The following is a 27747-nucleotide window of genomic DNA, read 5'->3' as shown; positions in this document are numbered from 1 at the left end:
TTCTTAACTGACTTGCCTAGTTAAATAAAGGTTGCTATTAAAAAAAAATATATATAGTTAACTATATTATTTATAAGTAGATCCGTGCTATTCTATAGTTTCTCATCCGAATGAATAAATGTTGAATTCAATCTCTGTGTTAGTTTCCTGCTGGAGGACGGGGAGTCGTTTGGCCAAGGCAGGGACAGGAGCTTCCTCCTGGATGACACCACCGTCACACTGTCTCTGTGCCAGCTGAAGAACGTGAGCACACCACTGTGACTAATAGATTTAATATTACCGTACAATAACAGGAGCAAGACATTGTAGTAGTGCATTGGTCTCTACTTGGTCTGTAATGACCAGTGTACTACCAACACCACACGACAGGTCTCTACTAGGTCTGTAATGACCAGTGTTCTACCAACACCACACGACAGGTCTCTACTAGGTCTGTAATGACCAGTGTTCTACCAACACCACACAACAGGTCTCTACTAGGTCTGTAATGACCAGTGTTCTACCAACACCACACCACAGGTCTATACTAGGTCTGTAATGATCAGTGTTCTACCAACACCACACCACAGGTCTATACTAGGTCTGTAATGACCAGTGTACTACCAACACCACACAACAGTTTATTTTCTCCACATGGTTGAATCTGAAATTAACCAGAACATTTGTGTTGAGAATTAAAATCTGGCTTATCTCTTTCAGAGACTGAAAGATGTGGCAGGAGAGGCATATTACCCTTTATTGGAAGACGAGTAAGAATCCCCTCATCTTTTAATACTCGTTTGTCACGTATTGACTTAGTCTATCTGTCCTCAGCTCTCACATCCCTTCTCTATTTTTCATTTTATGGCTTGTTCTTTTCAATGACTGATGGAGATGGATAATGTTCCCATCTTGCTTTTTTGTTCCCTTGTATCTCTTTGTGTCTCTTTCTCTCTTGCTCTCTCTCTCTCTTGCTCTTGCTCTCGCTCTCTCTGTGTCTGTCCTCTGTGTCTCTCTCTCGCTGTGTCTCTCTGTCTCTGTCTCTCCAGACAGTCTAGTCTGTCCCAGTCCAACAGCAGCAATGAGCTGTCTTGCACCGTCATGCTGCCACTCATCATCAGGGAGAGGGACACAGAGTACCAACTCATCCGCATCATCCTCTTCGACAGGCTCCTCAAGGTCTGAGCTCTAAACACACACACACACACACACACACACACACACACACACACACACACACACACACACACACACACACCATTCTCTCACAACTCAGTACAAATGCAATCACTCTGCCTCCGCAGTTTAAGATCCCCCAGTTCCCAATGATTCCAGGAATAGAAAGACGAGGAGTACCCAAAGTCACATTGACCCTGTCCTGAGCTCACACTCTTTTACTCATCTTTGTGTTCCTGTCTGGTGATTATTAAAGTCTTCTATTGGTGTGTCCAGGCCTTGGTGTCTATCTTGATTGTATCGAGTGTTGAATTAAAGTGGAGCTATGTGTTATATCAACCAGATGAGTAAAATACAGTGTCTTCTCAATGACTTATCTGGATAAATGAAGGTTTTAATTACAATAGAATCTAATCTTATCATAAGAAAATGATCTGGTTGTGCTGTTTGTCCCACAGGCATACCCATACAAGAAGAACCTGGTGTGGAAGGAGGCGAGGGTGGACATTCCTCCTCTCATACGTGGACTGGCCTGGGCTGCTCTCCTGGGAGTCGAGGTAGGACAAACTGATAACCATAGAGAGGAATACATTGTTTTGTTTGTAGAGATAAATAAAGCTGATAACCATAGAGAAGAATACATTGTTTTGTTTGTAGAGATAAATACAGCTGATAACCATAGAGAGAAATACATTGTTTTGTTTGTAGAGATAAATACAGCTGATAACCATAGAGAGAAATACATTGTTTTGTTTGTAGAGATAAATACAGCTGATAACCATAGAGATGATGAACTTGATTTACTGCTGATTTTCATTTAATACTGAAGTTATTTTGGTTGATTAGAATTTATTTTTCTCTCCAGGGGGACATTCAAGCCAAATATGACAGCATTGATAAGGATACCCCTATACCCACTGACAGACAGGTACCGGCTCTTCTCGTTATCGACTGGTTATCAGTTGATGGGAAAATGTTATTATTTTTGGCAGTTTTATAATTTCATATTGAACAGATTTCTATCACATGCATTGGTTCACACACTTCTAATGTGTGTGTGTGTGTGTGTGTGTGTGTGTGTGTGTGTTTTCCTTCCAGATTGAGGTGGACATCCCTCGCTGCCACCAGTATGACGAGCTGCTGTCCTCGCCACAGGGCCACAGGAAGTTCAGGCGTGTGCTCAAGGCCTGGGTGGTGTCTCACCCTGACCTGGTCTACTGGCAGGGTGAGTCTGTCTCTCTGCTGTCACAATCTGACGCAGTGACTCGCATCCATACTGTGTTGTGGTCAATAGCCCACTAGGTGGCAGTCAAGTCATACATTTTCTATCTAGCCTATCCAATTCAATTCTAGTGTTGATGTGGTTTACGATTGTACCCCATGTTTTGTTCAGGTTTGGATTCACTTTGTGCACCATTCCTCTGGCTGAATTTCAACAATGAAGGTAAGGGTATTATTTCAAAACTTCTTAAAATGGGGAGTTGTTGGTGATTTGCAGAAGTACAATGTGCCTCGCTGAAACTCCTCCCTTCTCTCTTCACATCATCTTCCTCTTTGTTGTCTGCAGCCCTGGCGTACGCCTGCATGTCGGCCTTCATCCCCAAATACCTGTACAACTTCTTCCTGAAGGACAACTCTCACGTTATCCAAGGTGAGTCCCTCCATGTACAGTGACACTTGAATAACAAGCAGCCTCCATCATCCCAATAAATCAGTCTTTAATCTACATGCCACTAATGGGTGTATTTGTAGAACTGCACCGATGAGTTGTCTAATAACACCCTTTTTGTGTGATATCCACAATATACTACAGTCTCTCTGCCTTATTACTCAAAGGAAAACTCCGCCCAAACTATCTTTTGTTACATTAGTCTATTGTTGATATAGTCCCACAATGTGATCTGGGACAACAAACACAACACTTGAATGTCCACACATGTGGAATGTTGTTTATTGTCCCGCCACAGTCTCATCTAATCTCACCAATGTTGGTCTGTCTTGGATTTTAGTGTACTTCTGTTTTGGAATAAAAATAATGAAGCTCAATTACGTTTTTGTGTAGAGACCATACACGACACAAACCTCTGTTCCTGGTACAAAATATCGACAGACAATGCCCAATCTAATCTGATGTCACAATAGCTTCTGGGTCTTGTTCAATATGGCACAACGTAGGTAAATGTTTTGCAACAGACACCCGTGAATAGCGTTCCTCAGATAGGACCACCACTGCTTTTTCGCTAGATTTGAACTCTCCCTCTGTGCTGCACCTGTTTCAGAGTACCTCACCGTCTTCTCCCAGATGATCGCCTTCCACGACCCGGAGCTCAGCAACCACCTCAATGAGATCGGATTCATACCTGACGTAAGCACTGAAATGCGGTCTGGGCTGCGTCGTCCTAATGTAAAAACTGACTGGAGAACAGTGCCGAAGGATCATAAAACTGACATGAGGGTGCTGATCGTCATATAACTGATACGGGAACTGTTGTCGTGGATGAGCTGAAAAGTGTTTATACACAGACGTCCTACGCAGAACAGTCTGAGGGGAAGTACTTAACTGGAGGGGCCCTACTGTACATCTGACAGCAGAACAGTGGTGAAGGGTACTTATTAGAAAACGTTTCTTTCCTTCTGTGAGTTTTTAGATCGTGAAAGGTGAGGGACAATGGGGAGGATGGAGGAGAAGTCTGGAATCTGGCCCAGTCCCAGACTCCCTGGTCAGGGATAAAGAATCACCACTATCACAACCCTTCTAATAGAGTCCTGGTTGTCATTGAGAGTTTTTCTTCGGTTGGCCCCTCTCAGTTTTGGGCCAAGGCCAAGTTCCCTCCACTCAGTACATTTGTGATAATTTATACTGGGTCTAATGACAGCCTGGCCTGCTCTAGGGTCTAATGACAGCCTGGCCTTGCTATAAGGTCGTTGAACACCCGGCCCCCGTTCCAGAACACACACACTCTCTCTCTCTGTCTCTCTCTGTCTCTCTCTGTCTCTCTCTGTCTCTCTCTGTCTCTCTCTGTCTCTCTCTGTCTCTCTCTGTGTCTGAAAAAAAACACACCGTAGCAAGGTTAAAGGCTCTATAGGCGCTAATCAAGGTGTTATCGTGCTGATGAATGTGTGTCACCTCAGTGGACCAGCCCTGGGGACCTCTTCCAGAGAAAGGCTGAGTCTATCAAACAGGGGCCAGGGTTTTATGGTGCCCTGTTTTTAAAGATGGATGGTGGACGTGTCTGATGACGTGTGTAACTCCGCTCCTGTATGAAACACTGACTTTGTTTCAAGTTCAAATGCATTTAACCAGCTGGGTCAGTTTAGAAGCATTTCTCATTTACAATGACAACCTGAAACCATGAAACCACAGACCTAATATCAGTGAAACCATGGTGATTAGAAGATGGGGCTGTCCCTGTCTGAAGACACTTAGTGTGGGGAGAAAATAATGACAATTCGATGTTTTACTGGTTTTCCTGTGGGTGTTTTACAGGTTCCTTCAGGGAAATAAAGGAAGTGGCACACTAAAACAATTAAAGAACCAACTTTTCTGTCCACATCTACATAGTCATTTGAACAAAGACATTTGTTCTTCTGCTACAAAGCATTACCTTGAGCATATTTCTTAGAATGGTTCGTCCTTTGTCGTCAAGCAACGATGCTGGTGGACATTAGTTTCCAAGCCGCCTCTTCAGAGGTTAACCGAGTGCATGGTTTTCTAATGATGTCATCTCGACACTTGTGAACCGCTGTTTTATTTGTATTTAACTTCCCTTTCAAAGGCGAAGGATTGAATTGTTATTTTCCCAGTCTGGTCGGGGATAATGATATTTGAACTCGGTGTGTTGATACAGCTTTTAATGTTTTGAAGTTTCATCCAAACCATAAATAAGTAACTTCTGAAGTTCGCAGGGTGTGGAGAGATGGAGGGATTTCATGAGTGTTGTTCTCTCAAAGTAATAAATCCGTACGGAGGCTATAAAAAGCCCAAATGTTAGACTACCCAGTAACCACAACATGAACCCTCAGTTTGATTTCCCCTGTATACGTGTCAAAGTACAGTGTGCTGTGGTGGTTAAACAATAACAGACAATGTCATATAATACTATGTTGTGAAATACACATAAGTCACCAGCCCAGTGTAGTGTAGCTGTCTCCTGTAATGCTTCAAGCCATAGGACCACTAGTGCCATGCTGCACGTAGGCTAGTCTCCCCAGCCCGCTTGTTCAATTTAGGCTGTTTTCAATTTGGCCACAAATAATTTGGCCTTCCTTCCTCCCTTGGCTGCCATTCACACCTTTCTACTACAACTAATCCCATGAGGCCTAGCCAGGGCTCTGTGGAGGAGACTGCTCAAATTGAGGCCGAGGCTCTGAGTAACTCATTACCCTTGGGTGTGGAGGGGGTCTGCCAGCTCCAGGAAGGCAGCCTACCAGCCCCGCTTAGCGTTTTCCTCGCCTATCCAATTAACCAGCTGAAATAAATTCCATTGCAATATCCCCCCCCAACCCTAACCCTGGAACAGGTGGTTTTTTGTTTGTGGAGTGTGTGTGTGTGTGTGTGTGTGTGTGTGTGTGTGAGAGGAGGGAAGGATGGAGGGAGAGAGCGAGATTTCATTGTTAGCCGTTTCTCCATAGACTTCAAGTACTTAGCCGTTTGTCCTTATTGCCTCACACACACACACACACACACACAGAGGCTATGCAGACATCAGATCAGACAAAGTTTGTGTGGCTGAATTACGAAATGTCTCTGCTGAAAAAGTTAAATCGATGTAACAGTTTAGTGGATTTTGTATGACATTGATTTTTAATGTGTTTTGTGTTGGAATGTGTACTAACAAAAGTGTATAGCTAGGAATGTTCCTTAAAGAATACTACTGTAATGCACAGAACAGAGTAGAAATGCATGACTTTATTTATTTCATTGACTATATCCTCTCTATATCCTCTCTTTCACCTTGCAGCTCTATGCCATTCCGTGGTTCCTCACCATGTTCACACGTAAGTTGACCTTCTTTATTATTATGAATGTGCTAGTGTGCATATTCTATAGGCCTTGGCACGGTGTGGGGTCAGCAGCATTTGGAACTCATAACAGAGCACTTTGGAAAGGTGAAAGCCTCCACTACGGTAAGGATTAGTTGCTTTTGACAGTAGTGTGACCTTTATAACCAACCCTATTACATAATGTCTCTAGTCTACTGGGTTTACATTATACCACAGAAACTGCTGCCATGAAGGATATTATATTCTAATCTACTCTAATCTATTCTACTCTTCTAGTCTACGCTATTATAATGCTCTACTTTCTATGCTGGTCTATTACTTCTGTGGTAATATCTTCCTATAACCTTTATACGGCCACGTAAAGAGTGGACATCGTTTATACGGTCACGTAAAGAGTGGACATCGTTTATACGGTCACGTAAAGGGTGGACATCGTTTATACGGTCACGTACAGGGTGGACATCGTTTATACGGCCACGTAAAGAGTTGACATCGTTTATACGGCCACGTAAAGGGTGGACATCGTTTATACGGTCACGTAAAGGGTGGACATCGTTTATACGGTCACGTAAAGGGTGGACATCGTTTATACGGTCACGTACAGGGTGGGCATCGTTTATACGGTCACGTAAAGAGTGGACATCGTTTATACGGTCACGTAAAGGGTGGGCATCGTTTATACGGCCACGTAAAGGGTGGACATCGTTTATACGGCCACGTAAAGAGTTGACATCGTTTATACGGTCACGTAAAGGGTGGGCATCGTTTATACGGCCACGTAAAGAGTGGACATCGTTTATACGGCCACGTAAAGAGTGGACATCGTTTATACGGCCACGTAAAGGGTGGGCATCGTTTATACGGCCACGTAAAGAGTGGACATCGTTTATACGGCCACGTAAAGGGTGGGCATCGTTTATACGGCCACGTAAAGGGTGGGCATCGTTTATACGGCCACGTAAAGAGTGGGCATCGTTTATACGGCCACGTAAAGAGTGGGCATCGTTTATACGGCCACGTAAAGGGTGGACATCGTTTATACGGTCACGTAAAGAGTGGACATCGTTTATACGGTCACGTAAAGAGTGGACATCGTTTATACGGCCACGTAAAGAGTGGACATCGTTTATACGGCCACGTAAAGAGTGGACATCGTTTATACGGTCACGTAAAGAGTGGACATCGTTTATACGGTCACGTAAAAAGTGGACATCGTTTTGGTCTACTGGCTGAATACCATTTGGAATTCAGCCAACAAGACAATCACATGATTGTGGCTAGTTGTTAACTGAAGCAGCCTCTGAAGTATTATTTGCCTACTCAAGATGTACAGTTCTGTGTCATGCAGTAGGTGAACAGCGGGGGCAGCATTATGCTTGATCCTATAGTCGCCAAGGAATAGCAGACTCTGAAACAGAGTAGTGTCAGTGCATGTGTAGTACTATTATAATATCTAGTTTATATGAAACAGAGTAGTGTTATGGCATGTACAGTAGTAGTATTAATATCTATTTCATATTACTTTCATCTCAGTTGGAGTTTGATAAGAAGAGGAAGAAGAAGACAAACACAATCCAGTGTTTTCCTATTTAATTTTGGGACATAATAATACACTATTAGTAATCTGGTCAGTTAGCAGACACTTGGGCAGGGGCCAGAAAGACATGCACACACTGGAAAGTTTATTAGGTACACCCATCTCGTACAGGGTCGGACCCCTCCTTTTCCTCCAGAACCGGCTGAATTATTCAGGGTATTCTACCAGGTTTCGGGAACGTTCCACGGGAATGTTGGTCCATGATGACGCGATGCTATCACACAGTTGCTGCAGATTGGACAGCGGTACGTTCATGCTGCGAACAGCCCAATCCATCTCATCCCAAAGATGATATATTGGGTTGAGGTTTGGGGACTGCGCCGGCCACTCAAGTAAACTGAAGTCGCTGTCATGTTCCAGGCAATGTTTTTCCATTCAATTGTCCGGTGTTGGTGATGGCGTGCCCACTGGAGCCGCTTCTTCTTGTTTTTAGCTGATAGGGGTGGGACCCGGTGTGGTTGTCTGCTGCAATAGCCTATCCGTGACAAGGATTGACGAGTTGTGCATTCTGAGATGCAGTTCTGCACACCACTGTTGTACTGCGCTGTTATTTGTCTGTTGGTGGCCCACCTGTTACTTTGTACAATTCTTGCCATTCTCCTTCGACCTCTCTTATCAAAGAGCTGTTTTCGCCCACAGGACTACCGCTGACTGGATGTTTTTTGTTTGTCGCGCCATTCTCGGTAAATCCTAGACACTGTTGTGCGTGAAAAGCCAAGGAGGGCGACTATTTCTGAGATACTGGATCCGGCGCACCTAGCACCATTGATCATACCACGCTCAAAGTCTAACGTTCACTCCAACAGTAACTGAATGTCTTGATGCCTGTCTGCCTGCTTTATAGCAGACTATGGCCACGTGACTCACTGACTGTAGGAGCGATCCATTTTGGTGAATGTGGTGGTGTACCTAATAAACTGAGTCTTAGTGTACAGTGCATTCGGAAAGTATTCAAACCACCTGACTTTTTCCACATTTTGTTACATTATAGCTTATACCTTTTCCGTTTAAGTATTCAGACCTTTTGCTATGATACTCGAAATTGAGCTCAGGTGCATTCTGTTTCCATTGATCATCCTTGAGATGTTTCTACGACTTGATTGGAGTCCACCTGTGGTAAATTCAATTGATTGGGCATGATTTGGAAAGGCACACACCTGTCTATATAAGGTCCCACAGTTGACAGTGCATGTCAGAGCAAAAACAAAGGCATGAGGTCGAATGAATTGTCCGTAGAGCTCCGAGATAGGATTGTGTCAAGGCACAGATCTGGGGAAGGGTACCAAAAACTTTCTGCAGCATTGAAGGTACCCAAGAACACAGTGGCCTCCATCATTCTTAAATGGAAGAAGTTTGGAACCACCAAGACTGTTCCTAGAGCTGTCCACCTGGCCAAACTGAACAATTGGGAGAGAAGGGCCTTGGTCACTCTGACAGCGCTTCAGAGTTCCTCTGTGGAGATGGGAGAACCTTCCAGAAGGACAACCATCTCTGCAGCACTCCACGAATCAGGCCTTTATGGTAGAGTGGCCAGACGGAAGCCACTCCTCAGTAAAAAGCACATGGCAGACCGCTTTGAGTCCCCGCAAAAGCACCTAAAAGACTGACCATGAGAAACAAGATTCTCTGGTCTGATGAAACCAAGATTGAACACTTTGGCCTGTATGCCAAGCGTCACGTCTGGAGGAAACCTAGCACCATCGCTACGGTGAAGAATGGTGGTGGCGGCATCATGCTGTGGGGATGTTTTTCAGCGGCAGAGACTGGGAGACTAGTCAGGATCGAGGGAAAGATGAACGGAGCAAAGTACAGAGAGATCCGTGATGAAAACCTGCTCCAGAGCGCTCAGGATCTCAGACTGAGGCGACCCTGAGCACACAGCCAAGACAACGCAGGAGTGGCTTCGGGACAAGTCTCTGACAAGCCTGGACTTGAACCAGATCGAACATCTTTGGAGAGACCTGAAAATAGCTGTGCAGCGACGCTCCCCATCCAACCAGACAGAGCTTGAGAGGATCTGCAGACAAGAATGGGGAAACTCCTCAAGTACAGGTGTACCAAGCTTGTAGCGTCATACCCAAGAAGACTCAAGGCTGTAATCGCTGCTTCAAAAAAGTACTGAATAAATATTTACATGATTTTTGCAAATGTATAAAAAATAAAAAAAAATCTTGGCTCCCTGGCTCCCCTCTTAACGATCCCTATATCCTTCTCCATTTCCTCCTCTTTCTAATCCCTCCCCCTCTCTCCTCGCCCTCCCACCCTCCCTCTCTCCTCGCCCTCCCACCCTCCCTCTCTCCTCGCCCTCCCTCTCTCCTCGCTCTCCTCGCCCTCCCTCTCTCTCTCCTCGCCCTCCCTCCCTCTCTCTCTCCTCGCCCTCCCTCCCTCTCTCTCTCCTCGCCCTCCCTCTCTCTCTCTCCTCGCCCTCCCTCTCTCTCTCTCCTCGCCCTCCCTCCCTCTCTCTCTCCTCGCCCTCCCTCCCTCCCCCTCTCTCTCCTCGCCCTCCCTCCCTCCCTCCCTCTCTCTCTCCTCCCTCCCTCCCTCCCTCCCTCCCTCCCTCCCTCCCTCCCTCCCTCCCTCCCTCCCTCCCCCTCCCTCTCTCCTCGCCCTCCTCGACCTCCTCGCCCTCCCTCCCTCTCTCCTCACCCTCCCTCCCTCCGCCTCTCCTTGCCCTCCCTCCCCCTCTACCCCTCCCTCTCTCCTCGCCCTCCCTCCCTCCGCCTCTCCTTGCCCTCCCTCCCTCCGCCTCTCCTTGCCCTCCCTCCCCCTCTACCCCTCTCCTCCCTCGCTCTCCCTTTTGCTTCTGCATGTCTTTAATGAGCTAGGTTGGTGTATTGTAAAAGCACTTTGTGACAACTGGTGATGTAGAAAAGGCTTTATAAATAAAAATGTAATGGGGGTATTGTGTCTAGATTTGATGAGGGAAAAAAACGGTTTAATCCATTTTAGATTAAGGCTGTAACTTAACAAAATGTGTAAAAGATGAAGGGGTCTGAATACTTTGCGAATGCACTGTATGTTTTACATTCAATGTAAATCCTACAATCACACACACACACACACACACACACACACACACACACACACACACACACACTTGAGAATTCTAAGAGATGCGCACACCCACCCACACACACACTTGAGAATTCTCAAGTATGCACACCCACGTACACACGGCTCCCAGGGGCTCTGAGTGTGAGGCCTGCCCTCCATCCTTCCCAAACCAGCGTGAGTCCCTCGCCCCTCTCCTCCATCCTACTTCCTGACTGCTAATGCACACAGCCGAGGAGAGTGTCGGAGGGCCATCTCCCTGCTTCCACACACACTCTGCCCGTCACTCACACCCACCGGCTGCTCAGTGGACTGTTAATGTGCTGAAGAGTCTCAGCTTAAACTCCAGTCATACCGCTCCTCTCTACTGCTCCTCTCTACCACTCCTCTCTACCGCTCCTCTCTACCTCCTCTCCACCAGTCCTACCGCTCCTCTCTACCGCTCCTCTCTACCGCTCCTTTCTACCGCTCCTCTCCACCAGTCCTACCGCTCCTCTCTACCACTCCTCTCTACCGCTCCTCTCTACCACTCCTCTCTACCGCTCCTCTCTACCTCCTCTCCACCAGTCCTACCGCTCCTCTCTACCGCTCCTCTCTACCGCTCCTCTCTACCGCTCCTCTCCACCAGTCCTCTCCGTCCCACCACTCCTCTCCACCGCTCCTCTCCCCCGCTCCTCTCTACCGCTCCTCTCTACTGCTCCCGTCTACCACTCCTACCACTCCTCTCTACCACTTCTCTCCCACTTTTCTCCACCAGTCCTACTGCTCCTCTCTACCGCTCCTCTCTACCGCTCCTCTCCACCACTCCTCTCCACCGCTCCTCTCTACCACTCCTCTCTACCACTTCTCTCCACCAGTCCTACCACTCCTCTCCCACTCCTCTCCATCCAGTCCTCCCACTTCTCTCTCACTCCTCTCCATCCAGTCCTCCCACTTCTCTCCCGGTCCTCTCCATCCAGTCCTCCCACTTCTCTCCCGGTCCTCTCCACCCACTCCTCTCCATCCAGTCCTCCCGGTCCTCTCCATCCAGTCCTCCCGGTCCTCTCCATCCTGTCCTCCTGGTCCTCTCCATCCAGTCCTCCCGGTCCTCTCCATCCAGTCCTCCCGGTCCTCTCCATCCAGTCCTCCCGGTCCTCTCCCGGTCCTCTCCAACAGTCCTACCTCTCACACATACATCCTGCCTAGTATCCACTTCTAGGTACTGGTTATGACATTAACAGGTGGATGTTGTTTTGATCCAATGTAGTGTATGTGTCAGAGCCTCTAAGGAACAGGTAGAGGACATTAGATTAGCTAAAGGGAATAAAAATTAAGCGTGGGATGGTACAGGAAGCAGTTGTATTTGGCGTAACAGAACCAAGACCTGTACAGTAGGTTTCCCATTCCACACAGGTCAATGGCGAACAGCTCTGTGATGTCCTGCAGTATTAGTGTGACAAACCGCTCTGTGATGTCCTGCAGTATTAATGTGTTCATCACTCCTCCTCCATATATGGGCCTTCTTGGAAACTATTGGACAGCCAGACACTCAGTCCCCCTTCTGCCCATAATGTAAAGAGTTTGAGAAAACCTGAAAAAGCACTTATAGCTGCAATGTTTTTACTTTTTTTTACTGCTACTAAGGTTGTACTTGCAATTACTATTTGTTAAATGAACCTAGTAATGCACTTTTCTGTCTCTGGTTAAGCGCATCTGCCAAATGGCTGAACTATAAATCATTATCTTCTTGTCTCCCTGGGTCCCCTCTTAACGATCCCTATATCCTTCTCCCTTTCCTCCTCTTTCTAATCCCTCCCTCTCTCCTCGCCCTCCCTCCCTCTCTTCTCGCCCTCCCACCCTCCCTCTCTCCTCCTCGCCCTCTCTCCTTGCCCTCCCACCCTCCCTCTCTCCTCGCCCTCTCTCCTTGCCCTCCCACCCTCCCTCTCTCCTCGCCCTCTCTCCTTGCCCTCCCACCCTCCCTCTCTCCTCGCCCTCCCACCCTCCCTCTCTCCTCGCCCTCCCTCCCTCTCTCCTCGCCCTCCCTCCCTCTGTCCTCGCCCTCCCTCCCTCCTCGCCCTCCCTCTCTCCTCGCCCTCCCACCCTCCCTCTCTCCTCGCCCACCCTCCCTCTCTCCTCGCCCTCCCTCCCTCTCTCCTCGCCCTCCCTCTCTCCTCGCCCTCCCTCCCTCCCTCTCTCCTCGCCCACCCTCCCTCTCTCCTCGCCCTCCCTCCCTCTCTCCTCGCCCTCCCTCTCTCCTCGCCCTCCCACCCTCCCTCTCTCCTCGCCCACCCTCCCTCTCTCCTCGCCCTCCCTCCCTCTCTCCTCGCCCTCCCTCTCTCCTCGCCCTCCCTCCCTCCGCCTCTCCTTGCCCTCCCTCCCCCTCTACCCCTCTCCTCCCTCGCTCTCCCTTTTGCTTCTGCATGTATTTAATGAGCTAGGTTGGTGTATTGTAAAAGCACTTTGTGACAACTGGTGATGTTGAAAAGGCTTTATAAATACATTTGCTTGATTGAGGGATCTCCCCCTCTACAGACGTCTTCCCCCTACACAAGATCTTCCACCTGTGGGACACCCTGCTCCTGGGGAACAGCTCCTTCCCCTTCTGCATCGGCGTGGCCATCCTGCAGCAGCTCCGAGACCGCCTGCTGGCCAACGGCTTCAACGAGTGCATCCTGCTGTTCTCCGACCTGCCAGGTAAGATAGGGGGAGGGAGTGAGGGGGCAAGGATCAGTGGTGATCAATCCCTCTTTTAGGGTGCATCCTCAATGGCTCCCTATTCCCTATAGAGTGCACTACTTTTGACTGGAGACCTATTATAATGCACTGCTTTTGATTGCAGGGAATCCGATCCCTATTTAGTGCAAAGTAGTCCACTATGTTGGGAAAAGGCTGCCATTATGGACAGACAGTTAGTTTCCCTCCACTCCTCCATTGTTTGATTTGATTCATGTGTAGGGAACAGAGCCAGTGCTGGACCTCCTGGGTGTATAGATGTAGTTGTCTTTATTGATTTGTTGAATGCTAGATGTCCTGTTGGTCCTCCAGGACTGCTGATGTGACTTACTGTAAGTGAAGTGGCACCATCTTACAGGAACCACTTAATGAGCCCGCTTGAAACAGACCGCTTGTTTTTATATTCAAACCCTCCTTCAAAAGCCCTCTAAAAACAAGAAGTGCTCTGTACGCACTCGGACACAGCAGGTTGGGGAACGATGACACTTTTAAGATGGTATTTTCTTTCTGAACTACTTCAGTAACCCTCTCCTTCCTTGCATCTGGGGCTCTGACTGTTCCTTGCTTTACTTTTAATGTTGTTGTGGCTCCCCAAAGGGCTAATGTGTGTGACTGATGTCTTCTAGCCTAGTGAATGATATCCCTGTAGGGAGATGCTGTGAGGTCTTCTAGCCTAGTGAATGATATCCCTGTAGGGAGATGCTGTGAGGTCCTCTGCTGAGAGACACTCACGCCTTTGTGTTTTATAAGCATGTCACGCTGTGCTCGGCAGCTGTCGGAAGACTCGCCCGCTGAGAGGGTCATTTGGGAACACGTAGACTGCTGGCCGCAGGATATCCACGTGGCGTCCGGCGCTCCAAATCTTCCCGCCTCTGGTGACGGAGAGGACATGACTCATCATCCTGATGGATCTCTTGTCGAGTCGAGGCACGGGGGGTTTCGTCCATTTGGGCTCGGCGTCATTTATAGTGATGGGACGATGAGTAGGGTGTCAGTGTATTACCTGGAGCCTTCAGAGATGCCTTGTGGCGTTAATTCTGTCTAGGCCACAATGGCAGGATTACTCCCCAAAACAGGCAGATGGGGGGGAGAATAAATACATGTTGCCATGGTAGTAGAGGCTGGGTAACCAAACTGTCTCGAGCATGCTGCTATAGCACTGAAGCTTAACACCCAAAGGTAGAGTTGTGTGCTGTGAAAAGCTGTCCTGGCATGAAGTAAGTTTGTAGTCTAGCTGTGAAAAGCTGTCCTGGCGTGAAGTAAGTTTGTAGTCTAGCTGTGAAAAGCTGTCCTGGTGTGAAGTAAGTTTGTAGTCTAGCTGTGAAAAGAAAGGAAAATAACCTGAGAGGAAAGAAAACGGCAAACTTACCGAATGAGTGACAGGATTTGATCTTCCTGTTTGGTCTTGTATCCATTACAGTAGATCAGTGTCCTCGGTTCAACCCCCAGCCCTGATTTATGACGCATTTCAAGTGGCTGTGGATTTCAGCTTATGGGTCCTCATTTGGCCTCTCATTACGGAAGTGTGTATTGCTTTCTGAGTGTCTGTCAGCGAAGTAAAAAGTAATTTCGGGGGCACAAATTGTTCAGGGAGAATTTATTAACTGGGCTGCACGGTTCCTAAGCTTGTCTGTGAGTGTGGTGTGCAGTGTGTGAAACCGTCAGGTCTCAGGACATTAGGTACAAGGGTAGCTTTCCTACAGAGGCATGACCATACAGATTCACTTAAAGAGGAACACACACGCTGGCACTGGATCTGAGACGGGACTGTGCTTTAACCCTGTGAAGAAGCCCCGCCTCCCTCGCAATACACTCTAGTCATTCTATTTCTATACTTCCTCCAACCCGACAGTTTTGAGATGCACTGGCACATGACAATGTCATGTTTGCTGATGTTGATGTGATTTATGCAGAAGCATTTGGGGGACTGATAATCTTCTGTCTCTTCTTTCTATGCAAGGCTTCCCTACTGAGTTTCTCCCAGCTTTGAGATATTGGGTGGGTGGAGGAATTTCGGGAATAGACTTTGACGGGTCAGTTGGCAAGAACAAGTACATTTTAATGCAACTTTGAGAGTAGTAGTAGTAGTAGTAGTTTGAGCCTCTACGCCACACAGGAATGAAGTTCTCTAACAACCCCTCTTTCTAATCCCTCTCTCCTCGCTCTCCCTCCCTCCCCCTTACCTCACCCTCTCTCCCCCTCTCTGTACTACCTACCTCTCCCATCAGTCCCCCACTGCAAAGTATCAGCAAAGTGTCAGTGACAGAAAATCCATGGGCCGGCAGCATCCATAATGAATGTATCTCACAGAGCTCTCAACGCCAGTGGAATATCTCAGTCAGTTTCCCTTAAACCCCATTGGCAAACTGAAGCGGCGATTACCCCGTTTGGCTGAGAGGCGGGTGACATTAAAGTTTAAATAACAGTTGTGAGACGGCAGATGTTTTTATGCCAAAGGGGACGCTAGTGTACTCTTACTGCGGATGGCTGACTGGCTGCTTCCAGTTGTTCTGTCTCTCTCTCTCTCTCTTATTTATTTATTATATATGCTGCTACACTTCACTGTGTTTTATTGGTCCAGCAGGCACATGATGAGCAAAAACAGGCGAAAGGAGAGGGCTCCTTATAAAGGTAAAATATGTTAGCCCTGGAGGAGTTCTCTCTCTCTGAGAGCACAGCTGCCAGCTTCAGTATTACCACTGGTATCCCAACACCTGGGCCCATAGGACATCACTCACTCACCAACCTCTAGACCTGTACTGACACTTAAAAACTAAGACCCATTCACTCAAACCTATGACCAGGAACAACCCACTAAATGACTAGTGTTGTCCTTGTTGTAATAGGTGAGACTTGATACTAGGGCTAACGGTACCATGACACTTTGTTGTCACAAGGTGCTTTACAGGTATGAAGGGGTTAGTGGGTTCAGTGCTAGTTTGGTAACCTCCAGGGGTTTAGTGGCTGGTTCAACTCCCAGTTTTAGATTTAGTATGCTGGCATTGTAGCGCTCATCATTCTGTGTTGAGACGTGTGGTGCATATTAGGGCTGAAAACACTGAGCTCTCTCTCTCTATGTCTCTCTGTCTGTCTCTGTCTGTCTGACCTGGAGGGTTTGTGTGTATGTGTGAAGTTCACCTTCTGCCAACGGCCAAATCATCAGTGCTGTGTCAGTACACAACTGTGTGTGTGGGAGGGAGTGTGGTTGTTCATGCTACTGTGTGTGTGTGTGTGTGTGTGTGTGTGTGTGTGTGTGTGTGTGTGTGTGTGTGGGAGGGAGTGTGGTTGTTCATGCTACTGTGTGTGTGTGGGAGGGAGTGTGGTTGTTCATGCTACTGTGTGTGTGTGGGTCGGAGTGTGGTTGTTCATGCTACTATGTGTGTGTGGGAGGGAGTGTGGTTGTTCATGCTACTGTGTGTGGGAGGAAGTGTGGCTGTTCATGCTACTGTGTGCCCCATTTCATTTAAAAACACACACACACACACACACACACACACACACACACACACACACACACACACACACACACACACACACACACACTCACAGTGATTTGCGACACACACCTGCCTCTCTGTTTTCTCTCTCTTCCTCGGTCTCTCTTCCTCGGCCTCTCTGCCTCGGCCTGTCTGTCTTTGTCAATTCAATTTAAGGGCCTTTCTCTATAGCAACGCTATGCTCACTGAGTCTGTAATTAAAAAAATGAAATTATATTAACCTTTATTTATCTAGGCAAGTCAGTTATGAACAAATTCTTATTTACAGTGACGGCCTACACCGTCCAAACCTGGACGACGCTGGGCCAATTGTGGGTCGCCCTATGGGACTCCCAATCATGGCCGGTTTTGATACAGCCTGGATTCGAACCAGGGTGTCTGTAGTGACGCCTCAAGCACTGAGATGCAGTGCCTTAGAACGCTGCGCCACTCGGGAGTCAAAGCTTTCCTTAAGTTTGGGTCAGTCACAGTGGTCAGGTATTCTGCAACTGTGTACTTTAGGGCCAAATAGCATTCTAGTTTGCTCTGTTTTTAATTCTTTCCAATGTTCAAGAAATTATTTTAGTTTTCTCATGATTTGGTTGGGTCTAATTGTGTTGCTGTCCTGAGGCTCTGTGGGGTCTGTTTGTGTTTGTGAACAGAGCCCCAGGACCAGCTTGCTTTAGGATCGGTCCCCTTTTTTCAATTTTCAACCTCAAATGACATACCCAAATCGAACTGCCTGTAGCTCAGGCCCTTAAGTAAGGATATGCATTTTCTTGGTACCATTTGAAAGGAAACACTTTGAAGTTTGTGGAAATGTGAAAGGAATGTAGGAGAAACTAACACATTTGATCTGGTAAAAGATAATACAAAGAATTATTATTATTATTATATATTTTTTTGTGCCATCATCTTTGAAATGCAAGAGAAAGGCCATAATGTATTATTCCAGCCAAGGTGCAATTTAGATATTGGCCACTAGATGAGAGCAGTGTATGTGCAAAGTTTTAGTCTGATCCAATTAACCATTGCATTTCTGTTCAAAATTTTGTATCAAGACTGCCCAAATGTGCCTAATTTGTTTATTAATAACTTTTCATGTTCAAAACTGTGCACTCTCCTCAAACAATAGCAGGGTATTATTTCACTGTAATAGCTACTGTAAATTGGACAGTGCAATTAGATTAACAAGAATTTATGCTTTCTGCCAATATCAGATATGTCTATGTCCTGGGAAACGTTCTTGTTTCTTGTAACCTCATGCTAATTGCATTAGCCTACGTTAGCTCAACTGTCCCGCAGAGGACCCACCAATCCTGAAGAAGTTTTAAGGGACTTTTCTCCAGGTTCATCTCTCTGTAGGTGATGGCTTTGTTATGGAAGGTTTGGGAATCGCTTCCTTTTAGGTGGTTGTAGAATTGAACGTCTCTTTTTTGGACTTTGATAATTAGCGGGTATCGGCCTAATTCTGCTCTGCATGCATTATTTGGTGTTTTACGTAGTACACGGAGGATATTTTTGCAGAATTCTGCATGCAGTCTCAATTTGGTGTATGTCCCATTTTGTGAATTCTTGGTTGGTGAGCAGACCCCAGACCTCACAACCATAAAGTGCAATGGGTTCTATAACTGATTCAAGAATTTTTAGCCAGATCCTAATTGGTATGTCAAATTTGATGTTCCTTTTGATGGCATAGAAGGCCCTTCTTGCCTTGTCTCTCAGATCGTTCACAGCTTTGTGGAAGTTACCTGTGGCGCTGATGTTTAGGCCGAGGTATGTATATTTTTTTATGTGCTCTAAGGGCAACAGTGTCTAGATGGAATTTGAATTTGTGGTCCTGGCGACTGGACCTTTTTTGGAACACCATTATTTTGGCCTTACTGAGATTTACTATTCGGGCCCAGGTCTGGCAGAATCTGTGCAGAAGATCTAGGTGCTGCTGTATGCCCTCCTTGGTTGGTGACAGAAGAACCAGATCATCAGCAAACAGAAGACATTTGACTTCAGATTCTGGTAGGGTGAGGCCGGGTGCTGCAGTCTGTTCTAGTGCCCTCGCCAATTCGTTAATATATATGTTGAAGAGGGTGGGGCTTAAGCTGCATCTCTGTCTCATCCCACGGCCCTGTGGGAAGAAATGTGTTTTTTGTTGCCAATTTTAACCACACGCTTGTTGTTTGTGTACGTGGATTTTATAATGTCGTATGTTTTTTCCCCCAACACCACTTTCCATCAATTTGTATAGCAGACCCTCATGCCAAATTGAGTCTAAGGCTTTTTTGAAATCAACAAAGCATGAGAAGGCTTTGCCTTTGTTTTGGTTTGTTTATTTCTCAATTAGGGTGTGCAGGGTGAATACGTGGTGTGTCGTACGATAATTTGGTAAAAAGCCAATTTGCTCAGTACATTGTTTTCACTGAGGAAATGTATGAGTCTGCTGTTAATGATAATGCAGAGGAATTTCCCAAGGTTGCTGTTGACGCATATCCCCCGGTAGTTATTGGGGTCAAATTTGTCTCCACTTTTGTGGATTGGGATGATAAGTCCTTGGTTCCAAATATTGGGGAAGATGCCAGAGCTAAGGATGATGTTAAAGAGTTTTACTATAGCCAATTGGATTTTGTTGTCTGTATATTTTATAATTTCATTGAAGATACCATCAACACCACAGGCCCTTTTGGGTTGGAGGGTTTTTATTTTGTCCTGTAGTTCATTCAAGGTAATTGGAAAATCCAGTGGGTTCTGGTAGTCCTTTAATAGTTCATTCTAAGATTTGTATTTGATCATGTATATGTTTTTGCTGTTTGTTCTTTGTTATAGAGCCAAAAAGATTGGAGAAGGGGTTTACCCATACAACTCCATTTTGGATAGGTAATTCTTTGTGTTGTTTGTTTAGTGTTTTCCAATTTTCCAAGAAGTCAAATCAAAGTCACGTGCGCCGAATAAAACAGGTGTAAACCTTACAGTGAAATGCTTACTCACAGGCTCTAACCAATAGTGTGAACAAAAGTGTGTGTGTGTGTGTGTGTGTGTGTGTGTGTGTGTAAGTAAAGAAATAAAACAACAGTAAAAAGACATTTGAAAATAACAGTAGCAAGGCTATATACAGACACCAGTTAGTCAGGCTTATTGAGGTAGTATGTACATGTAGGTATGGTTAAAGTGACTATGCATATATGATGAACAGAGAGTAGCAGTAGTGTAAAACAGGGGTTGGCGGGGGGGGGGTCACACAATGCAAATAGTCCGGGTAACCATTTGACAATTTTTAGGGCATTCCTCTGACACCGCCTGGTGTAGAGGTCCTGGATGGCAGGCAGCTTTGCCCCAGTGGTTAGAGTCTGGATTCTTCAATTACATTGAGCTGATTTTCTGATGTTTTTCTGTAGTGTATTTCTGTATTGTTTTAGTGATTCATCATAGTGAAGGCATAGATTCAGGTTTTCTGGGTCTTTGTGTTTTTGGTTGGACAGGTTTTTCAATTTCTTTCTTAGGTTTTTTTGTTCTTCATCAAACCATTTGTCATTGTTGTTCATTTTCTTCGGTTTTCTGTTAGAAATTTTTAGATTTGATAGGGAAGCTGAGAGGTCAAATATACTGTTAAGATTTTCTACTGCCAAGTTTACACCTTCACTATTACAGTGGAACGTTTTGTCCAGGAAGTTGTCTAAAAGGGATTGAATTTGTTGTTGCCTAATAGTTTTTTGGTAGGTTTCCACACTACATTCCTTCCAGCTATAGCATTTCTTAATATTACTCAGTTCCTTTGGCTTTGATGGTTATGATTGAGTATTGCTCTGTTCAAGTAGACTGTGATTTTGCTGTGATCTGATAGGGGTGTCAATGGGCTGACTGTGAACGCTCTGAGAGACTCTGGGTTGAGGTCAGTGATAAAGTAGTCTACAGTACTACTGCCAAGAGATGAGCTATAGGTGTACCTACCATAGGAGCCTACCATTGATTATGTACATACCCAGAGCTGCAGGAGTTGTGACATGTTTTTGTTGGTTATGTTGTGCCTAGGGGGGCATATGGGGGAGGGAATGCTGTCCCCTGCAGGCAGGTGTTTGTCCCTCTGTGTGCTGAGGGTGTCAGAATCTTGGTCTGGGCGGGGTGTCTGTTGATCTGTTGCTCCTGTGTGAAGTGTTGGGGCTGCGTTTGAGAGCGATGTCCTTTAGAGTCCGGGCGAAGGTGGGGCACTGCTGCCTTGTATAGGTGGACCTGGTCGTAAAGGCTGTTCTAGTCCAGGGTGGGGGGGTGGGCCTGGAAAACATTTGGTTTTGAGCCACAGTCACAGGAAATACTTGCGTTTACCGGCTGTATGGTAGCAGGGTGGAAGTCTTTTGGTGGTAGCAGGGTGGAGATGAAAAAGCTTCTTCTACTTCCTCCAATCACCCTTTCCTGTTGTGCTCTCAGGTCGTTTGTGCCTGTGTGTATTATTATGTGGCTGGGTGACCCTAGTTGGTCCTCAGACAGAAGGTTTAGGGTGCGCTGGGTGTTTGGACACCAGAGTTTAAATTGTTTGGGAAAAAGTTTATTTTCTTGTATATAGTTCATGTTTGAGTCCATAAGGAGTACAATCTGTGTCTTGTGCATGTCCTCAGTGGGTGTGGGGGGGTTGTCAGAAAGGCTATCAGGGTGGCTGACAGGGGGGTGCTCAGAGGGAGTGAGATCCCATGGTCTTGGGGTTCTTCATTTGTCTGTCCCGCTGTGATTTCGACGCTATGGTCAGGGGTGGACTGTTCTCCTATGGGGTTGAGACTTTTGTCCGGTGCTGAGGTGGGCTGTTCTGCTGGCTTCTCTGTGGGGGTGGCCACCTCTCTAGTAGGTTCTCTGTCACATGCCATCCCCCTCACCCTCTCCTCCAGCAGTCTGATCCTCTCCTATAGTGCTCTGTTCTTTACCACCTCCTGTTCTTTGTCCTGTTTATGTTGTCTCACTACAGTCCAGAGTGCAGATATGTCTCTCTCCAGGTCTAGTTAAGGGGGTGTTGTTGTGCTGGGCTGTTGTCTGGGTCTGTGCTGACTTCTCTGCCTCTCTCTCTGTGTGTGTCTGTCAGGCCGTGAAGGATTGATATCCTCTTACCTGTGGAGCCCCAGATTCCTTTTGTTTAGTTGCATACTTGTGTTTTACCGCCTTGTAGCTACAAGAGATTAATGTGTACACCTCAAATAAAACTGTCTGTGTTGCAGTAGGAACCAAAAACACTCTACCTCTCCATCAGCATGCAGACAGGCAGCTTTGGTGTCCTTATACACGTACCTTACTACATACAAACCTGCTTTTCATGTGCAAGTTGTCATCGTCTGGCTCTCAGCCAAGTACTGTAAACTTCAGAGCAGCGTATTTCATTTATCTTTCATCAACCAGTCAATTACCCTAGCTGTTTTCTCTTCCCTCAGGTGATGCTATTAATTGTATTTATTTAGTGCCTAGGCTGCCAAGCAATTTCTGATTATGACCTTTTACAGACCGCACTACGACATCATGCCTCAGTCACTATATATTTGACAGAAAGTTCATCTCTAACACACACACACACACACACACACACACACACACACACACACACACACACACACTGCCATGGAATGACCAGCCGCACGCTGGGGCTCTCCTCAAGTATTAGGCTAGCCTCTGTTTGCTGGAGGTGTGTGTGTGTGATTGCATGCAATAGTCATGACTCTGGGCACTACGACATCATACCTGACAGTCACTATGTAAGCCTGATAGATAATGTATTAAGCAATAGCTTTTTCGTGACCATAGATTGAAATATTGTAGATAGTTGAATGAAGGGGTATTTCAGACTGGCTAAAATGTTTGTAGTTGTTTATTTTTGTGATGGGGGGAAAGAAGCACCTCTCGGATTCTCTCTCGCTCTCTCTATCTCGCTCTTTCTGTCTCTGAGCGTCGGAATGAAAGTTAAGTCAAGATAAAGTTACAAGCGAGCGGGCTCTTAAATGATCTGGACACGCTCGTCTCCTCTTTTCACTCCGTAGACGGCGAAGACGGGTCATTAATTCCCACTGACAAGACTATTACAGTTAATACCAGGGGAGGACGGTTCCCAGAGTGCTTAGAGGGAGGTGGAGCACGCACACCGTCATAAGGTTCTCTTGGTCATGCAGATGGATCCCAGATCTCTGTCTGAACGACGTCTCTCAAAGTAAAACTGGCAAGAGACACATTAAGGATGTGCCATATGCCTCTATTGCGCCCATCGAGTGACGCTCGGTTTCTGATCTCTGACCCGGATAGCTCTTCTCCTCCTCCGCCAAATCGTTTGGCAAAACTGTTAAACAAAAGTCGCCCACCATGACAGCATGTCAAGATTAGGTGTTATCTTTTGTGTCATTAATTTCGGAGGCAAGATTAGAAGGCAGGAATACGCTCCTGAAATTCAAAGATTGGTAGTTAAAATTGAATTGAATGAGGAACCAAAGCGAGGCAGGACTAAGCACGCTAAGTAAACCGAGGCAGGCACAGAAAGCTTATTTTCGCCCTGCGAGCATTCTAGAACGCAACGTCTCAACCTGCTGATTTTGTCCCCTCTTTGTTCCTCTGTTAGTTCAACATGTTGCCTTTTTAAAGTCATCTGTAACTTTTTCTTGTTTGGAAACTTGCCAACACATGAACACACACATTACAATGGCTGGCTTGGCAGCAGGTAAGGCCCTGTCATGGGTGTACTGATGATGCGGCAGCATTTGCCTTCACGCAACATTAGCATCCGCCTCAATGAGGAGCACAGCTCACAGGCCTGATGAACTGTAGTTCAAGACATGTAGCTAGGAGTAATACAACCACCAAGAGCTGCCAGACCACTTCTCAGACAGGAAGTCGAATGTTTGGATAGACAGAAGTGGTGAGGATCTAAGGGTTGGATAGAAAGTGGATTGGATAGGGTTGCTTTGTGGGTTTTGTGTTATGAATGTCACTGTGTGTGCGTGTACCATTTTAACCAGAATGGCCCGAGAGGCTACAGTACAGCTCCGTCAATCAATTTGCATTTTAAATGTAATCAAAGAAAGTGCCCGGGAGCGTTTTCTTTTCTAGTTTACAGTAGACCATCTATTTACATTCTGTAGACAGTGTCCACATTGACATGTAGGGAGCATTTGCCAGTGATTCAGTTGTGTCTGATTGGGGCTGTGGCACTAGTCACTACCCGATCATTCAGAGTTACATCCATCTCCCACAGGGCCGTTGGCACAGACATTTTAAAGGCACAATCTGCGATTTGTGTTTCAACCTTAAAACATAGCCAATGGAGTCGTGAAGTCTCATATCTTGGGTTATGGTAGGGCAACAGAGTAGTGCAGTCTCATATCGTGGGTTATGGTAGGCCAATGGTGTAGTGCAGTCTCATATCTTGGGTTATGGTAGGCCAATGGAGTAGTGCAGTCTCATATCTTCGGTTATGGTAGGCCAATGGAGTAGTGCAGTCTCATATCTTGGGTTATGGTAGGCCAATGGAGTAGTGCAGTCTCATATCTTGGGTTATGGTAGGCCAGGGCAGGACAGTTGTACTTAGACATGCATTAAGTTATATTCTTCATGAATCAAGGGGAATTTAATCAAAATGGCCATTGAATGGTAGAGGCCATATCCCAGACCACCTTTTCAATAGGGTTCCATATCCCCATTACCTAGCTAGCAGTTGCCAGAGTCCCTCCAGTCCAACGGTTGATTTGTAGCCCTGACTGTGTCAGAGCCCCCCTCATTCAATCAACTGCCACATAATCAACTGAATCAAATCAATCTATCTGACAAAGTGTATCTCCACACACACACACACACCGACACACACACACACACAGACACACACTGCCATGGAATTGTCTGTCTGTCTGTCTCTGTCTCTGTCTGCATGGTTGACTGGAGAGGAATCTGACTACCAGTGTTTCACTGGAATGACCTCCTGTCTGTAACCATATATTTGTGAGGTCCTGTACACTGAGAGCATACCGCCCCTCTACCGTAGCCTGTCCTGACAAACCCTCACCCCCCTTTCCTGGAATAAAGATCGATCTCATATTTGATTTTGTCTGGGTCTATGTCAGGCCATGCCAAAAGCTCTCATTAGCCACACGTTTCATTAGCACAGCAAAAGGGGGCAGTGAAATAGAGAACAAAATAAAGAATGGGAGGATTCTAAATTCCCAATTTGCCCCAAATCCTCCGCTAATCCAGTGAGTGGCATTCTCTAATCCCCTGATCCATACACGACGTGAGAAAGAGGAGGGGCTCAGTGAGTGGATGAAGCACTAGGAGAATGGATTCAAAGTAACTTGGCTAACTTTTCTCTCAACCTGATTTTGTGTTTTGTTGTAGTCAAGAGATCTTGAAGTAAAGGAAGGGATTTGTCTGTCACAGCTAAACTATAGGCCCCTGGCTTGCACTTGGTCTCTCTCACACACACACACACACACACACACACACACACACACACACACACACACACACAGAGAGAGAGACGGTGCTCAGTCAAGGTGTTTCATGATGACTATTACAGATGATTTATTTACGGTATCTGCCTTCAAGGTCAAACTAGTAGAATTGTCAGGAAGTGAGTGAGCGGCTCACGTTCACGCTAAACCCTGGTGCTAATTTGCATAATCTCCTCCGCTTTTGTGCCCGGGGTGAGAGATGCTGCAGAAAATACATGGATAAAGGTGTGAAAGTTGTTTTAGATGTCATTCACAAGTTCTGGAATTTTTGAAGTCATTCATTCATTTTCCCAGACACACCCATTTTTTCCCACAGATTACACCACATAGTGAGGCACTCTCCGCTCAGGCCTTTCACACTTATTTAATTACCTACTCTGTTGTTTAATTAGACTTACTATGCTGTTTTACTTAGAGAACTGTCCATTGTTATATGTTAGTATTTTGCTGATACAAACTTGTCTTCTGTGGGTGTGACTGTAGTATGCGACATCCTGTTTTCACAATCTGCAGGAATGTAGATGTGTGGAAACATGCAGGAAGGAACAGACAATGGTGGCAACGTCAGCTATCTTAATCTGCACAGACAAGCTAAATCAGCTTTTATACACCATGTTCCGTCCCTGTTTCCACCCATCTGCTAAACTGCCACGTGGGCAAGTTAGGTCGTACTTTTTCTATAAGAGGAAAGAGACAACTCTGTTCGTTGGGCTTTCCTAACGATGCACTGTTGAGTGGTTGTTATTGATTGCTTCATTTTTGCAAATCTTATAATAAAGTTTTTTTTAAAGAATACGGTCTCTCCTTTTGGTTAGAATTACCAGGACACACTACCAAATACGAACTGCTTCAGCTCCCATCCTGATTTTAAAAAAGAAAAAAAAGAAATGTGTTGCCTTATTTAATTACTTCTATGTGCTGCAATTCAGCTTTTATCTGCCAAGTACGGCCTACATTTAAATCATTAATAAATAATACAAATCATGACCCCCTCTTATCTTTTGTTTCCCTTCCTCCTTCCAGAGATTGACATTGAGCGCTGCGTCCGGGAATCCATCAACCTGTTCTGCTGGACTCCCAAGAGCGCCACTTACCGCCAGCACGCCCAGCCTCCCAAGGCCCAGGGAGACAGCAGCACCAATGGCTTCGGCAAGACGGCCAACTACTACTCCTCAGACTACCAGGACATGCCCAAGACAGACCTGGTGAGCGCTCCTCCATCATCACACACGACTCACACACAGATATGGACACATTCACTCACACACCGATATGGACACATTGACTCACACACAGATATGGACACATTGACTCACACACCGATATGGACACATTGACTCACACACCGATATGGACACATTGACTCACACACAGATATGGACACATTGACTCACACACCGATATGGACACATTGACTCACACACCGATATGGACACATTGACTCACACACCGATATGGACACATTGACTCACACACCGATATGGACACATTGACTCACACACCGATATGGACACATTGACTCACACACCGATATGGACACATTGACTCACACACCGATATGGACACATTGACTCACACACCGATATGGACACATTGACTCACACACCGATATGGACACATTGACTCACACACCGATATGGACACATTGACTCACACACCGATATGGACACATTGACTCACACACCGATATGGACACATTGACTCACACACCGATATGGACACATTGACTCACACACCGATATGGACACATTGACTCACACACCGATATGGACACATTGACTCACACACCGATATGGACACATTCACGCACTCACTCGTGTGTGTGTGTGTGTGTGTGTGTGTGTGTGTGTATATATGTACTCACTCACATCCACGCATGCCCAAACTCATACACCTCACACAGACACACACGTTGGTTTTACTATCCTAACATGAACCCTAAAACTAAACCTAACTCTGAACCATGAACCTGAACCCTAATTGTAACCCTAAGCCTAAAATAGCCTTTTTCCTTTTGGGGACTGGCGAAATGTCCCTTTTACATTTTTTGTTATAATAATTTACATTTTTACTATCCTTGAGTACTTTTGAAATCCAAAAGGATAGTCTAGTTGAAACAGACAGACAGACCATTTAACTCTATTCTAGCCCCTTCATGCCCAGACAGGCCTCGCTGTAAGGCAGTGGGCCCTATTTAACCTTAGAGCTACCTCAATCCACCTATCTCGTCATGAGTATACATGTGTTCCCACTCAGACATGGGTTGTCCTAGGCCCATGATTGAGCGGTGATGTCATAG

The 27747-nt window shown here is 46.1% G+C and overlaps 1 protein-coding gene across 1 annotated transcript in view; it reads left to right on the top strand.

The window, feature by feature from the left end:
- Window positions 1-27747, top strand: part of LOC106610333 (TBC domain-containing protein kinase-like protein) — a 65581-nt gene that overhangs the window by 13733 nt on the left and 24101 nt on the right. The window contains exons 12-23 of the mRNA XM_045716467.1: window positions 144-243; window positions 700-749; window positions 1029-1158; window positions 1614-1712; window positions 2021-2083; window positions 2254-2380; window positions 2549-2599; window positions 2723-2806; window positions 3435-3520; window positions 6117-6153; window positions 13319-13480; window positions 26472-26653. Coding sequence (XP_045572423.1) covers window positions 144-243; window positions 700-749; window positions 1029-1158; window positions 1614-1712; window positions 2021-2083; window positions 2254-2380; window positions 2549-2599; window positions 2723-2806; window positions 3435-3520; window positions 6117-6153; window positions 13319-13480; window positions 26472-26653 — 1171 coding nt within the window. The remainder of the gene's footprint in view (window positions 1-143; window positions 244-699; window positions 750-1028; window positions 1159-1613; window positions 1713-2020; window positions 2084-2253; window positions 2381-2548; window positions 2600-2722; window positions 2807-3434; window positions 3521-6116; window positions 6154-13318; window positions 13481-26471; window positions 26654-27747) is intronic.

The sequence above is a fragment of the Salmo salar genome, chromosome ssa04 (assembly GCF_905237065.1).
Source record: "Salmo salar chromosome ssa04, Ssal_v3.1, whole genome shotgun sequence".
NCBI classification, from domain to species: Eukaryota; Metazoa; Chordata; class Actinopteri; order Salmoniformes; family Salmonidae; genus Salmo; species Salmo salar.
The sequence above is the reverse complement of the archived record's forward strand: the minus strand, read 5'-3'. Positions and strand labels throughout refer to the sequence as shown.